General features: G+C 33.6%; 2 protein-coding genes across 2 annotated transcripts; one reads left to right on the top strand and one right to left on the bottom strand.

Annotated features, from left to right (window-relative positions):
• Positions 1–8,283: 8,283 nt before the first annotated feature.
• LOC140757442 (uncharacterized) lies at positions 8,284–10,025 on the bottom strand. The gene is made up of 3 exons (XM_073093147.1): positions 9,832–10,025; positions 9,101–9,375; positions 8,284–8,722 (listed from the first exon to the last, which is right to left on the bottom strand). The coding sequence occupies exons 1-3, from the start codon at positions 9,986–9,988 to the stop codon at positions 8,333–8,335; spliced, it is 822 nt and encodes a 273-aa protein (XP_072949248.1). The 5' UTR covers positions 9,989–10,025; the 3' UTR covers positions 8,284–8,332.
• A 1,825-nt stretch (positions 10,026–11,850) lies between these two features.
• Positions 11,851–12,438, top strand: LOC140757964 (uncharacterized). The gene has a single exon (XM_073093888.1). It carries the CDS (start codon positions 11,851–11,853, stop codon positions 12,436–12,438), a length of 588 nt encoding a protein of 195 aa, XP_072949989.1.
• The last annotated feature ends 220 nt before the right edge of the window (positions 12,439–12,658 follow it).

Raw genomic sequence — 12,658 nt, 5'->3', positions numbered from 1 at the left:
AAGTTAATGAGATTATTGTGTACTTAACTTTACTCATAATGGTTCTTATTTAACCAGCTTCATTTCAGTTGATGGGTTGTCAGCTACAGCTTAATAAGTTCTTATTCTAACTACTCTACTTGATGATGATTATATATTTTTCAGAGAACTAGAAAAATATACTAAAATGACCTAAAATTGTTGTAATCTAATTTTGCTTGCCCTTAAATAACTAAAGCAGACTATAATTTTTAAACAGCAATAAAAAAAACCTGAAATATTGAAATTAGTACACAAGTAATATTGAACGTTAACTAAATACGATTGTTTCTGTAGCTATGCTATACTTGCTATGAAGAATAATAAGCTTCATATTATGTGTCTCCTTAAGATCGTTTACAAATCAAATGAGTGTGTAATTAAATAACTTTAAAGAAAGGACCTGAGCGTCATAAACACAGTGAGTCACCGTGACTTTCTTTCGGGGAATTCTACTCGAGTGTAAGAGGAAAAATATCTTTGATTTTTAAATACTGATGCAGTTTCAGTGTTATGTAATATTCTTGATATTTTTATTTATAGTAGTCATCGTATTGAAGTAGAACGCGTTGCTCTAGATAAGCTTATTCTGTTCCGTTTTAACTTATTAGTCATGATGTCGTTGGAATATAGATACGTAGTTAGTAGGTACACATTATTTTCGTGTATATGCTACACTAAAATTAATTGAATTTCATTTATTTTTAGTTTGTTAATAATTGAGAAACTACTTTAAATAATTTTATGGTATTTTACGCACTGACGTAGGTACTACATGCTTGGGATAAGTTAGTCTGTAGGGACCTAGTTGTAAAATGAAATTTTTAATTGTGCAAGGATATAAATGTACTTATGCTAATCAATTTTGTAATTTTGTAAATAATATGTATTACAAATTATTTTTGATACGTAAAAAATATTGTACATTTTCATACAAAAGACTTCAACGAACGAATCTAAATGTAGAGTCGAAATTATTTGATAACATCATGTTACACATTAAAGGCTTATAAATCAAATATTTATAGATTTATATTATTCAAAATTGACTCATTTGGCTTAAAGGTACTTCATTCCTCAGAAATGAATGAATGAATAGAAATGAATACCTAGTAGGTACCAAATTTATCACACAGATGCAAAAGTCACATTGCATTTCTATACACCACTTATTACTATGGAATACTTACATATACATAATTACCCGTTTTTTGTACATTCACATCCGATAACCAGGCGTAGATGTGGTATATAGGTAAATATACCGATACTCAGGTGGTGAACCCATTCTAAGACCACACCGTACTTAGGCCTTATTAGTGAGTTCGGTAATATTTGTCAATTTACATATGCCTGCTCAAGTAACTGTAAACTTGGAAAGCGAGCTTCTCTTAACTTACTTTTCTCTTTAATAAATCTGCTCTCTCACTTTATCCAGGACCTACATTTTTAATCTACCTATATTATTACACAAATATTTGCATAAATGCAACAGTAAACATCTGTAGCACAAGAAGTAAGCATATTATTAAAAAAATACTATTTTTTGTAAAAGCTTTAGACCTTTATCTAGACTGATAAATCTATGAAGGAGTCTCGTAAGCATAGTGGATTTACTCTGTTTCTCCAATGAGGATGTACAGGTGTCCACATTATATTTATACCTACTCGTAGGTGGAGTAAGTACGGCAAGAACAAATTACTGTATGACAAAAAATATGAGTGACTATTTTGAATATTATTTCTTGTAAAATTCTGTAGTGTCCAAAATGACTAATATCTAAAAATCTCGTTGTTTAGTAATCAATTCAAAGAATGGACAGGGATTTGGTGAATAACATACCATTAAACAAATTCTTCGCATGTAAGTTACTTCTCTAAGTAACCATTTGAAACAAAACCTCCAATCAGTGAGGAGTTACTACTGGCATTCGTATACTTATTTATGGATCCTATTGCGGTTGCAAATTAGGTATCTACTTCTTAAGATTGCTATGCTGCAGACGGAACTGGTAGGAATTGGGACGCGCATTCGTTTGACCCCCGCAGTTTCTAAGGCAGCCGCAGAGGGCGGTACCAACGGTTGATTCCAATCGTTACTAAGCTATGAGGTCATAAATGTTATAAAATAATAAAATATTCAACCTGAATTTGGTAAGTATAAGGTTATGACTGCATAAGCACATATTAGTAAAAAAATCATAAAGTACCTACCTATCCACAATAATTGAACCGAATGATTGATTCATCATATTTTGGCTTCAAAAGTAGGAGTTCGCTGCTTTTCTAACTTGAAGGGTGTGGTAAGACATATATGAAACATAATTTAGAGATACATAAAGTATACGTAGGTACTCGTATTCATGCTGACGTGCACAAACAATTTTCAATTTGCCGCCAAATCGTAAAAAAATGACAAATGAATGAAATATATAGGTACCTAATAATATCGGTAAAGAGTTCTATTTTCAAAATTTAAACTTATTTTTTAATATAATGTTTATAAGTGGCCAGTTCTAAAAACGCTACACGCCCTAGTAGGTACATGCTAAATTAGCGTTATGTACTTACCCATTTCTAGCGTCAAGCAATCGTTTCGATGGTGTGTGGATACCGACAGACTTACCTACATGCATATGATGATGCGTATTAGTTGGTAACAGATACGTTAATGGCAGGCAGTAACCAAGGATTTGTAGATTAGATTTTTATATCGTGCTCCAATCTTATTGGTTAATAATCTTAACTTCTTATACATCCAAATATCGTGATAAAATGTAGTGTAGTTACCACTTAACATCAGCTATACTGCATTCCTATTTGCTACTTCCATTATATAAAAAATAAGTTATGTGACAGTAGCAGAATACGGTGGATAGCGTAGCAATCGGTTTTCCGTTCACCGGCTACACGCGTGAACGTTTAGCATTTGCATGAAATTAGCAATCACGTGCAGCTGTCACGGCGCGGTATCGGTATCGGTAACGCTTGCTGAGCTACCTTAACTTTAGGATGAGTGGCTACCTACTATCGCTTGAGCAACTGTTTATAATACTCGTATAATAGACGTGTAAACGATTTATTATTGACAGATTTTTCAAATTAAATAAAATATATAGGCTTCTAGGTCGCTCAAAAAACAAATTGGACGCTCGAGTGACAAAGGCTTAAGCAACTACTCAGTAGCTTAAGCAAGATAGTAGCCTTCGCTCCCTACAACTAATACTGATATGACTGTAGCCATTGGGCGGTTAGCTTCAAAAGAGAAATAACGTAAAAACTAACGGATTTGCAAATTATTCATATTAGAATATTTAAAATGTTGTTATTGTGTAGTAGGTTAAGATTACGCTAGTAAAAACTCTGACACAAATATTACGCAGCGTTGTTTTTTATTGTTTTTGGAGCTTTGTATTTTCTAAACTTAATGTAACAATCTTAAAGTTTCATATGTTAAATTTGGGCGGGATTGTAATAAAAGATTAAAAGCACACAAAAACCTACCTAAAGCATACCTGTTGCGTAGCTAAAGCTACCTACCTAGCCCTGTATAGGACGCTGAATGCTTCACTCCCTTAACTAGGAAATACTAGAAATACAAGTCTCCTGTAATCCCACACACAAAATTAACATCGCAAACATAGATACCTACACGATATAAGGATGTGGGTGGGTAAGTATTTGAAATGAACAAACATAATCAATAATCATGAATCTGAGACCTACGATGTATGGGGATTTAGCTGTAGCCTCAATGCTTGGCTATGCTTTGGCAACATGAATGTTACTGTACCCACATCAGGTAATGGATGGGTTGCTAAAAGGCACTGTTGTACATTATCTAGATTAAATACTTTAGCTACCTACTAAGATAATGGTAAGAAGAAAGATATCCTATTTTAGATTGTCAGTTGTAACCACACAGCAAAGTAGGTACTTACAGTAAACAACATGAAAAGGCACAGTGTAGTATTTAGGTACGAGTAGGTACGAGATATGAAACGAATATATCTATACTAGAATACATAGGTACAAACAATCTGTTTACATGTAGAAAGTTACAATCTAAGCTTCCAAGTGCATTATAGTAGGTACCTGCTAACCTACGACATTTCGAAAGAAAAATCTTCCTAAGCGTGTTCAAATTTGAAGAATTCGTTATCAACTTATCTAGAACGCAAATAACTAAGTTTAGGATGTGAATAAAAGTTGCGTTTTCGTCGTAAACAACAATATTAACGAGTATCAACGAAACGATAGTGGGCCAGTGGGGCAGCGAAATGTTGGCTTTCGTTCTTACTGGTCAATGACAGTCTATTATCGAGGTAGTGTGTTGACCTAGAAGGACACGCCGCATTCCGATTACCTTAGCAGAAGCGGGCGTGTCGTGTTGGTTTGGGTAATCTTTTTTTCGAATGTTTTTGTTCCGTACGACTGCACGCTATCGCACAAAAACAGTGGTTCTTTAATCGCTTCTAATTCTTTAACCGAAACTAAGTCGCCGTTTATATGCTGTAGCGAAATATTGTTTGTCCACATGCGGTTCTACTTAATTACACCTATGTTTAAGTTGGCATGCAACAAATTTTACGATAGAATTAATAGAATAGTAGATTAATAGAATAGTGGCAAAGTATCGCTGTAATTTGCAATCGATAAACCGTCCAAATTTCCTCCATGTTGTTGGAAGTTCATTTGAAAATTTTCCAGATTCTCCATTAATTGCACTAATTGCCAGTTCCAATAAATTAATTACACGGTTACACTTAGAAATACTTGTAATAAATAGCAAAATATCTATCCACTAAATAACTGTTTTTGAGCGAAAGAGATCCATGGTATTTTAAAAAGGATCGACATATCTTGATCGACATAATTAAAAAAACACAGAATTTTTACCAAATTTGACTTGAGCATATGGAATTCCATCGGATACTAAACATAAGTACTAATGAGTACCTACCTATGTATGCAGCGCGCATTATTATTACAATGGAAATCTGCTCATAGTTTTTCATAATAACATATTCAGTATGCACAAGCGTGCAATGTCGCAGAAGGTACCTTCAAGAAAGTGAAAACTGATCCCAATGTGAAGCAGGACGGATCATTTCTACAAACAATGAGTTGCTAACAACGATTTTCAATTGTCATAGCTACTTATAGTGCAGAGGGAGGTTGAATGCAATGCAATTTTATCCAATAAACGAATATATTGCATAGAAAATCTTGATCTGGTAGATTCGTTTCTTGTGTTTTAGAAATAGAAGTTTTGAGTAATCTATGTAGGGCAAGTATACCTACCTTGATAAATTCTAGCAAATAATATTTGCACTGTAGAGTTTATCTTAGAATCCTAATAGATAAGTATCTGTTAACAAAGGTGGGTTAAGGACTGTAAAATTTTAAAGGACACGCATGTTGTAAATCTTAACAACATTTAGATAATAGTACTTAAAGATATAGGTATCGAAAACTATAATTTAGTGATTTATGAATGGAAGCCTTAAAAGTATGTATATTTTTTTATTAATGAAGCTAGTTTTTTTGTTCCGTGAGTATTCTGAATAAGTGCTAGATATTTATTAAGTAAAGCAAGAAATTTATCTACTGATTTTATTAACAACTAAACACAAATAATATGCAGAAAGTAGGTAAAATTAAGGTATCTACTGCGAATTGCAAAATATGTTATCCTCCCAGAGCTTCAGATTTGATTTTGAATTCAATACCAAAAATATACTTACTTATTCCACGTACTTCCACTTTTGTCATCTTTTCCTTATACATTGAAAATAATACATAATTACTTCTCATACATCGTTTTTTCTTGTTGCAGCATATTAAATTCCAATTAAACGAAAGAAAGAGTGGGTAATGGCTGCTTCCAATTTATCCTCTAAGGTGAATGTCCGTAATTCGCGCTTGTACTTTTTGTCTTAAACCGAATTTGACTACTTTTTGCTGGCGTTGGCTCTGCGGCCATACTTGCCCACTTTCTCCCTGCCGACTATTGACAAACAAGAAAATATCTATACTTAACTCTTGACGCTTATAATAAAGTCCGTCGGCTTCTTTGGCCTCAAACTATACCTCAATTATAACTCGTGACTCTATGGACTGTGTTAATAATTACAGATATAGGTAACTGTTATTCTATTTTATCCTACCTTGTATTTATTATCTATTTCTGAAAATAAAATAATGTAAAATTATGGGACTTATTACTCTATTTTATAGTTTTTGTATTAATTAAACAATAATAGTAATGGTGAAATACAGATAAAATATCTGGAAATATGAATCTAGAATTAGGATCATATCTAAGAGTAAACAATCGATACCTACTCACTGGGTAGTTCGTGCTCTAGGTCTTTTTTATATATACAGAAATTACCCATATTTTGCAATTATTTGAAGGATCTCTGTTGAAGTAAAGCTTTCATTGAGAACCGCAGAATTAGCGTTAAAATCATTGGAACCACGCATGAAGGCGCCGCGTAGCAACGCTCTCGCGTCGCGGGCGGCCACTCGAGCTTTCCACCAATGTCCACGGACTTTCTTCATGTAGGTACCTACTTAAATTCGATTATGTAACTGAACAAGCCCGCTCACTGCCCACCGCACCACCGGCCATCGATCCGCTATTATCTAATTATTGCATCATCCATTATTATGAAACTGTACAAATTGAATTTTTGACTTTTGCAAACACGCACTTTACGGTCGTACATACTAATTGCACACATGTTGTTTAGGTGCCATGTGTGAATTATATGTTACGTGGTTTCATTCATAGACAGGGTTTTCGATTGTTGTACTTTGTAATTCATACGATTAGATTTAACACAATTATGTAGGAAGTTCTTCTAAGTGTTGGTAGTAAATTGAGACATACTAGTAGATGTAAAGAACTTTAAGTATTTTATTTGGGTACCAAATTTTGGTTCATGACTATTTCAGACACACCTATTAATTTGTAATTAATCTCAGTCACTTGTCTATAGGCTAATTATGTCGTTAAATTTCAAATCAAATTATTCAGTCAATCAACGTCTAGAATATAATGGTCTAGATATTTAACTATCTTACATATTAAGAGGCGGGGTTCACAGGCACACACTTTCTCAAACTCCTCAGATTTTTTACTCTATTTAATACCTCGGAGTTGTTAAATTAAACGTCGTGATATTTATACATCTGAATATTATAGTGATTAGTGATGTTCGCATCTTCAAAATGCGTTTCTTGCATTTGTTCACATATAAAGCATTGTACCTACTTATAAGTTTGCATTATCTTATTTTGCATCTACCTGGCTCTATTCAGTTAGTGGACATAATTAATCTCAGCCACCCTAGATACGAATATTTAGGGTCAAAAAGGGATTGTGAGGCCAAACGTTATAATTTAAAGTTTGGCGATATTTTTCACAATTATCTACTGACTGTCGTCTTTTACCTCAAAAATAAGACTTAATTGACGTCCGAAGTTTGCATGTCTACCAGTACTTGTTTAAGATCCTTCCTTACTCTTCCACAGGTATAAGCCAGAAATAGATGTAATACGGGTGCCCAGCATTCGAATCACGAATAGTAGGTACTTCTACTTTTAGTTTAGGTACTCTACATGTACATATGAGCTTTCAAAACACGTTGGACAACAAACTAGTAGCTATTATGTATGCTCCACGCCGCGCAGTCTCATGCCTCAGACATATTACATAATAAGAAATTATAAAAGAAAAAATATTTAAACACTTGTTACTGGCCAGGTCTTCGACCTACAGTTACGAAATAAGCGAAACTTGTGATAGATCCATTCACATGCAACGTAATGGGTGTTTCCTGTGAGAAGTGCGAACAACTGTTGTTACCTTAAAATAAAATAATTAACAGCTGACATGAGGCACATGTTTGTTTGTGTGATACAAATAAAAAATGGGTAGATACGCATGGAGTTTAGTGTTCAGTGGACACTCCAGCCCAAGGACTTTGTGAAAATTAAGTACCTAACATATTAACACACAGCCCCCTTAATGATAAATTGCCATCAACGATCGTGGGTATTTGTAATCAATTCTTAACAGTCCATACTTAAGTATGGACTAGACCTGGTGCAGATACAAAAATGTCTCTGAATCGAAGAACATCGTGAAATATGACTGAACGAAGCTTATTTACGATTACAGTTATAGTTGGTTTCCTATGTCGTTCAAAGTTAGATATATAATAAATATTAATTTACCAATTTATAATAACATAGAAAATATGAAAAAATGTATTACAAGAAAATAGAAAAAAATCGACAATATTTATTCATTCAAATCGCAGTCTTTATATCGTTGCTCACAGACATCACTTCTGCCGTTAATTTCCTCCTTCGACGGCAGATGGCGGTACATGATGGCTGCACCTCGAACTTTTTCATTAAAGTCAGTCTCATTTTCCTTCCCAAACACAGCTTTTTGCATTTTACTTACAAAAGGACTTATTTTACAAACCAAAAGTCTTATACAACTAGTTTCTTCTTTATTTTCGTGCTGCTCTATAAGCTCTTCAATTAAATCTGGTAGAGATTCATTTTTCGCTGCTGGTATGAGCTCCTGCAAGTTTTTCGACTTTTTACTTAAGATCCAGTCCATTGGGTCGTCGGAACGGAATGGTTTGCTTGGTCGCCTAGGTCCAGCTAAGAAAGTCGTAATCTGGAAATGTTTGAATACATTTTTATGGTTAAAAAATACATCATAAAATTAACATTATACATTAGCTCTATGATTAAACAAAACATAAAGACCAAGTCATTATGTTGTAAATTGATGATTAAAGATAGGCGAATTTTATGATACAGAAATGTTATCAGAGTTCAATCACAAATTCCTTGTTATTCCTGAAAACTTTTCAAAAACAGTAGGTATGCATAGGTCGGTACATATATATAAATACCTACTTGTGTCTTATCATAATCTTCAAATTAGAACAAAACATTTAAACCACTGTAAAAGAAAAATAGATGTCTTCTACGATTTAAATACAAATATCTGTCTATCATTAAAACTACAGCTAAATAAAAAAAAAATTACCATTTGAGCAACAAATACTAATGCATTTACAGCCACGGCACTAATTTGGTTGGGCTGAAGACCTAAAAGACGAACTAAGTAACGCCACGGCGAGCCAGTGGGGACTTCATGCAGATTGTAATCAGGACGCTTTTTCTCAAACAGTTGTTCCTTGCTTCCAGAATAATCATCAACATAACTTTGTGGAGGCCGCTTTTTGACGTCACTGGGGTTGTTAACTGTTTGGAATGCTCGCACCACGAAATCTGCTACTTTAATAGCCACGGATTCCGAACCTGAATAAATTAAAGATTAAAATAGAATAGGTATGTAATATTCTATGTAGCACGGAAGACTAGAGTGTAAATTCACATTAGTATACCTATATCTATCCAATGATAGATTTATTATTGATATTATTTATTATTATATGTATAGATTACGGGCGTAAATGGGATGAAATCCGTATTGTTTTAAGATTAATTATTTATTTATATCATTAAATTCGCTTCACTCCCCATGTCCAGAAAAAAATCGAGAACGGAAGCTTTATCTTAGCGATATTCAGACGGGCATTTACAGGAATACTTTTTATTTTGAAAAAAACATAGAGTTCTTGTATAAATACTGGAACATTATGTAGATAAGTATACGACACAGGAAACTACTTTAATACCTGCTAAGTAACACAATAAAATGTAGAGATTTTTTTAACAAAAATTTGCTACTTGACTACCAATAAAAAAACTCACCTAAGAAATTCTGAGCAAATTTCATACCAGTGCTGATATGATCCATGAAACCTTCATTTTTATGATTTTCATTCCCAGTAACTATTTGAAGAAGTAAAAGAACGCACAGCACACGTAACGCCATCTTGAGGCAACTGTAGAAACTACAATGAGACATGTGGAACGTGCATGCTATGTTATGGTTCGTTTACGAGAGTAATGGCTGCGCAAGCGCAACTATCTACTAAGTATGTTTTGCTCTTAAAAAGTGATATACAGAATGTTTCAGAAATAGCGTAGAGATGTACTTATTATTTTAAAAGTAAGTTTTAACATGATCAATCATTATCTGAGAGAAATTGAAATAGTATTATTCAGCAACTATGTGTTATAGGCCATAGATGGCGTTGATAGCAGCTTTTAAGTAACCAACTTATACACTTGATTTTGTGTAGAAGAGTGTACTTCATCATTCGCCGAAGTATGAAGTTACCACATTGATGAGACTTGTGGCGGTCTTTATATTCCGTTTTGCAGACTCTTATGACAATATGCAAGATGTGTAATGAATCCCGTCCTAAGATATGGCCGTAGCGCTAAGACATGGGGCTGATCAATAAAGGTGCAAAAAGACGTCTGTTCGAAAGCCAGCGGTGCATTGGTGTCTCCTCTGGTGTGGCAATAGTCCATGGCGAAGTCATTACTTATCATTAGGTAGCTCGTCTGTCTTATCACTTTATTTAGGTGAATGTAAAAAATATATACAAACCTACTACCCATTATACTTTTGTTTTCTAAATACCCTTTACAATTTAGTCAATTATAAGGAATTTGTTAAGTTATTTTAATATACATATGGTATGTACACTTTTTAGTCATCTGCATTAAGCATATAAAAATAATCTAAAAATAAAAATTTGCATATTATACTTGATACATGCATACGTATAATATGTTAAAATAGAACCTGTGACTGTAATCATAACTTCACCTTTGACAGATATTGGAAATTAATTCATCGAAACCAACAATATCGCAAAAACTGTCCTTAATTAAATAGCTTTTATAGACAGTTTTATTACTTCTAAGTATACCTAAATGCATATATTAAAACCAGTTTTATATTGAAGTTAAAAAATTTCTATGGAAAATGACTACATAATCACTCTGTATATAGAAGAACCATTTGTGACTGAAAGACAATAGACATGAAAAGTACATAACAATACAAAAGAGAAGGTAGACAGTGGCGTAGTAACATTTATTACTCAAATCTATGGTAGGTACAATTAATATATTGTTCTTATATTATATTGTAAATACAGCTTTGGATTGATCGTTAGGTATTAGAGATAGATAACTCAGTGTAAAAATGATATAATAAATACACATCATTATATACTTTTGTATAAGGTTGAAGTTGCATATATGCAGGCCAACTGATGGTCACTGCCACACATGGGCATAACTAGTTTCATAATTAAATGAAAGAATTAACTGTAAACTGATTACAGATGATACAGCCAACCCTGAGGGCTGAAAGGATTGCCTGATAAGTAACTTAGTACTGATACTAAGTACAGATAAGTTAACATAGTAACGTTTTTATGTAGGTACAATTAAGAAGATTTTTCTCAAAGTACAAAAAAGAACTTGAACATTAGGATCTGTGATTTTAGTATGTAGATATTTATGTAAGTAGGTATACTTAATGTCTAGCGATTTCTATATCCATTGTCTAGTCGCAAGCTTACTAGGATTCCGTTTTTTACACTGAGTTAAATAGGTACTTACACAAACACTCAGCCGCAGATATCTATAACAGAATAAGACCTAAAATTATAATTATTAGAACACTAATGTTGCCTCTTGATATAGGATATAATTACATAAAAAACGAGATCAACACTGTCCTATTTTACGACCGCTATTTAACGGAGTGTCGTGCTCCGTAGACCACAATAATGTAAGTACAATCATCTAATACGACTATATTGTCATTCTTTTGCTTTATACCCTACCGAGACCTCGTCTACCACAATGTTGCTTTACATTTTTATATCTCTGTCTATCGTTCAAAAAGTTATAACTATTGACACAACCACAGAAGTTCAGTACTTGAATGAATTACCGCTGGATAAATTATTGGCATTAAAAAACTCCTTGCAAGAGCACGTGCCTATCGAAAAATACAACAACATAACAACTGCAGCGCCACCTTATCTGGAGACATTTGGAGCTCAAGCAATGGCGATTAAGGCACCTCCGATAAAACGAACGGACTATGAAGAAAGTTTATACAAAAAGGATGGTCATAGCAAAATCAGTAACATATTTTCCATGTCAGTGACGACGCTGGCATTTCTGGCGTTTGGAGGTTACTTGTTATGTTTGATAGTGCAAGCTGTTAAAGCGAAACATAATGCAGCCGCTGTGAATCCTCAGCAAACGTTCTTTGTTAATGCAGGGATAAAACGACCACAAACACATTTTGCGTCGTATGGCAGAAGGAAACGTGAGAGCAGGAATGAAATTGACTTGCCCCCGGAACAACTGTTTTCTGCTTTGCTGCAACTCTGCGAAGGATACGCCAAGTGGAGCGAACAAGTACACAAGCCGCACGGTTAAAACATAGGTACTTTTAACGTGTTTAATGTTTTTGCAAATTACCACTTAAGCACGCATATTTATGCATCAAGCCTAAAAACTGTTTTGTGAGTTTGTGTTAAATATTTATTTTTAGTGTAAGGCCTATAACTAAAATCGTAAATAAGAAGATATATACACATATTTTATGTTAAGTATGCATTGTGATGACCTACTTTAAATATGTTGCTTAAAATTTTAA

This window comes from Epargyreus clarus, unplaced genomic scaffold (assembly GCF_041222505.1).
Source record: "Epargyreus clarus isolate Ecla_fem2 unplaced genomic scaffold, WU_Ecla_fem_2.2 ptg000001l, whole genome shotgun sequence".
Lineage (NCBI taxonomy): Eukaryota > Metazoa > Arthropoda > Insecta > Lepidoptera > Hesperiidae > Epargyreus > Epargyreus clarus.
Note: the sequence above shows the minus strand (reverse complement) of the source record. Positions and strands in the feature narration are given on the sequence as shown.

Coding starts and splice junctions, on each gene's coding strand:
- LOC140757442 (XM_073093147.1), bottom strand. CDS start 9,988: ATGTCTCATTGTAGTTTCTACAGTTGCCTCAAGATGGCGTTACGTGTG. Junction 9,376..9,831: donor ATTTGCTCAGAATTTCTTAG/GTGAGTTTTTTT, acceptor TAATTTATTCAG/GTTCGGAATCCGTGGCTATT. Junction 8,723..9,100: donor TAGTATTTGTTGCTCAAATG/GTAATTTTTTTT, acceptor AAACATTTCCAG/ATTACGACTTTCTTAGCTGG.
- LOC140757964 (XM_073093888.1), top strand. CDS start 11,851: ATGTTGCTTTACATTTTTATATCTCTGTCTATCGTTCAAAAAGTTATA.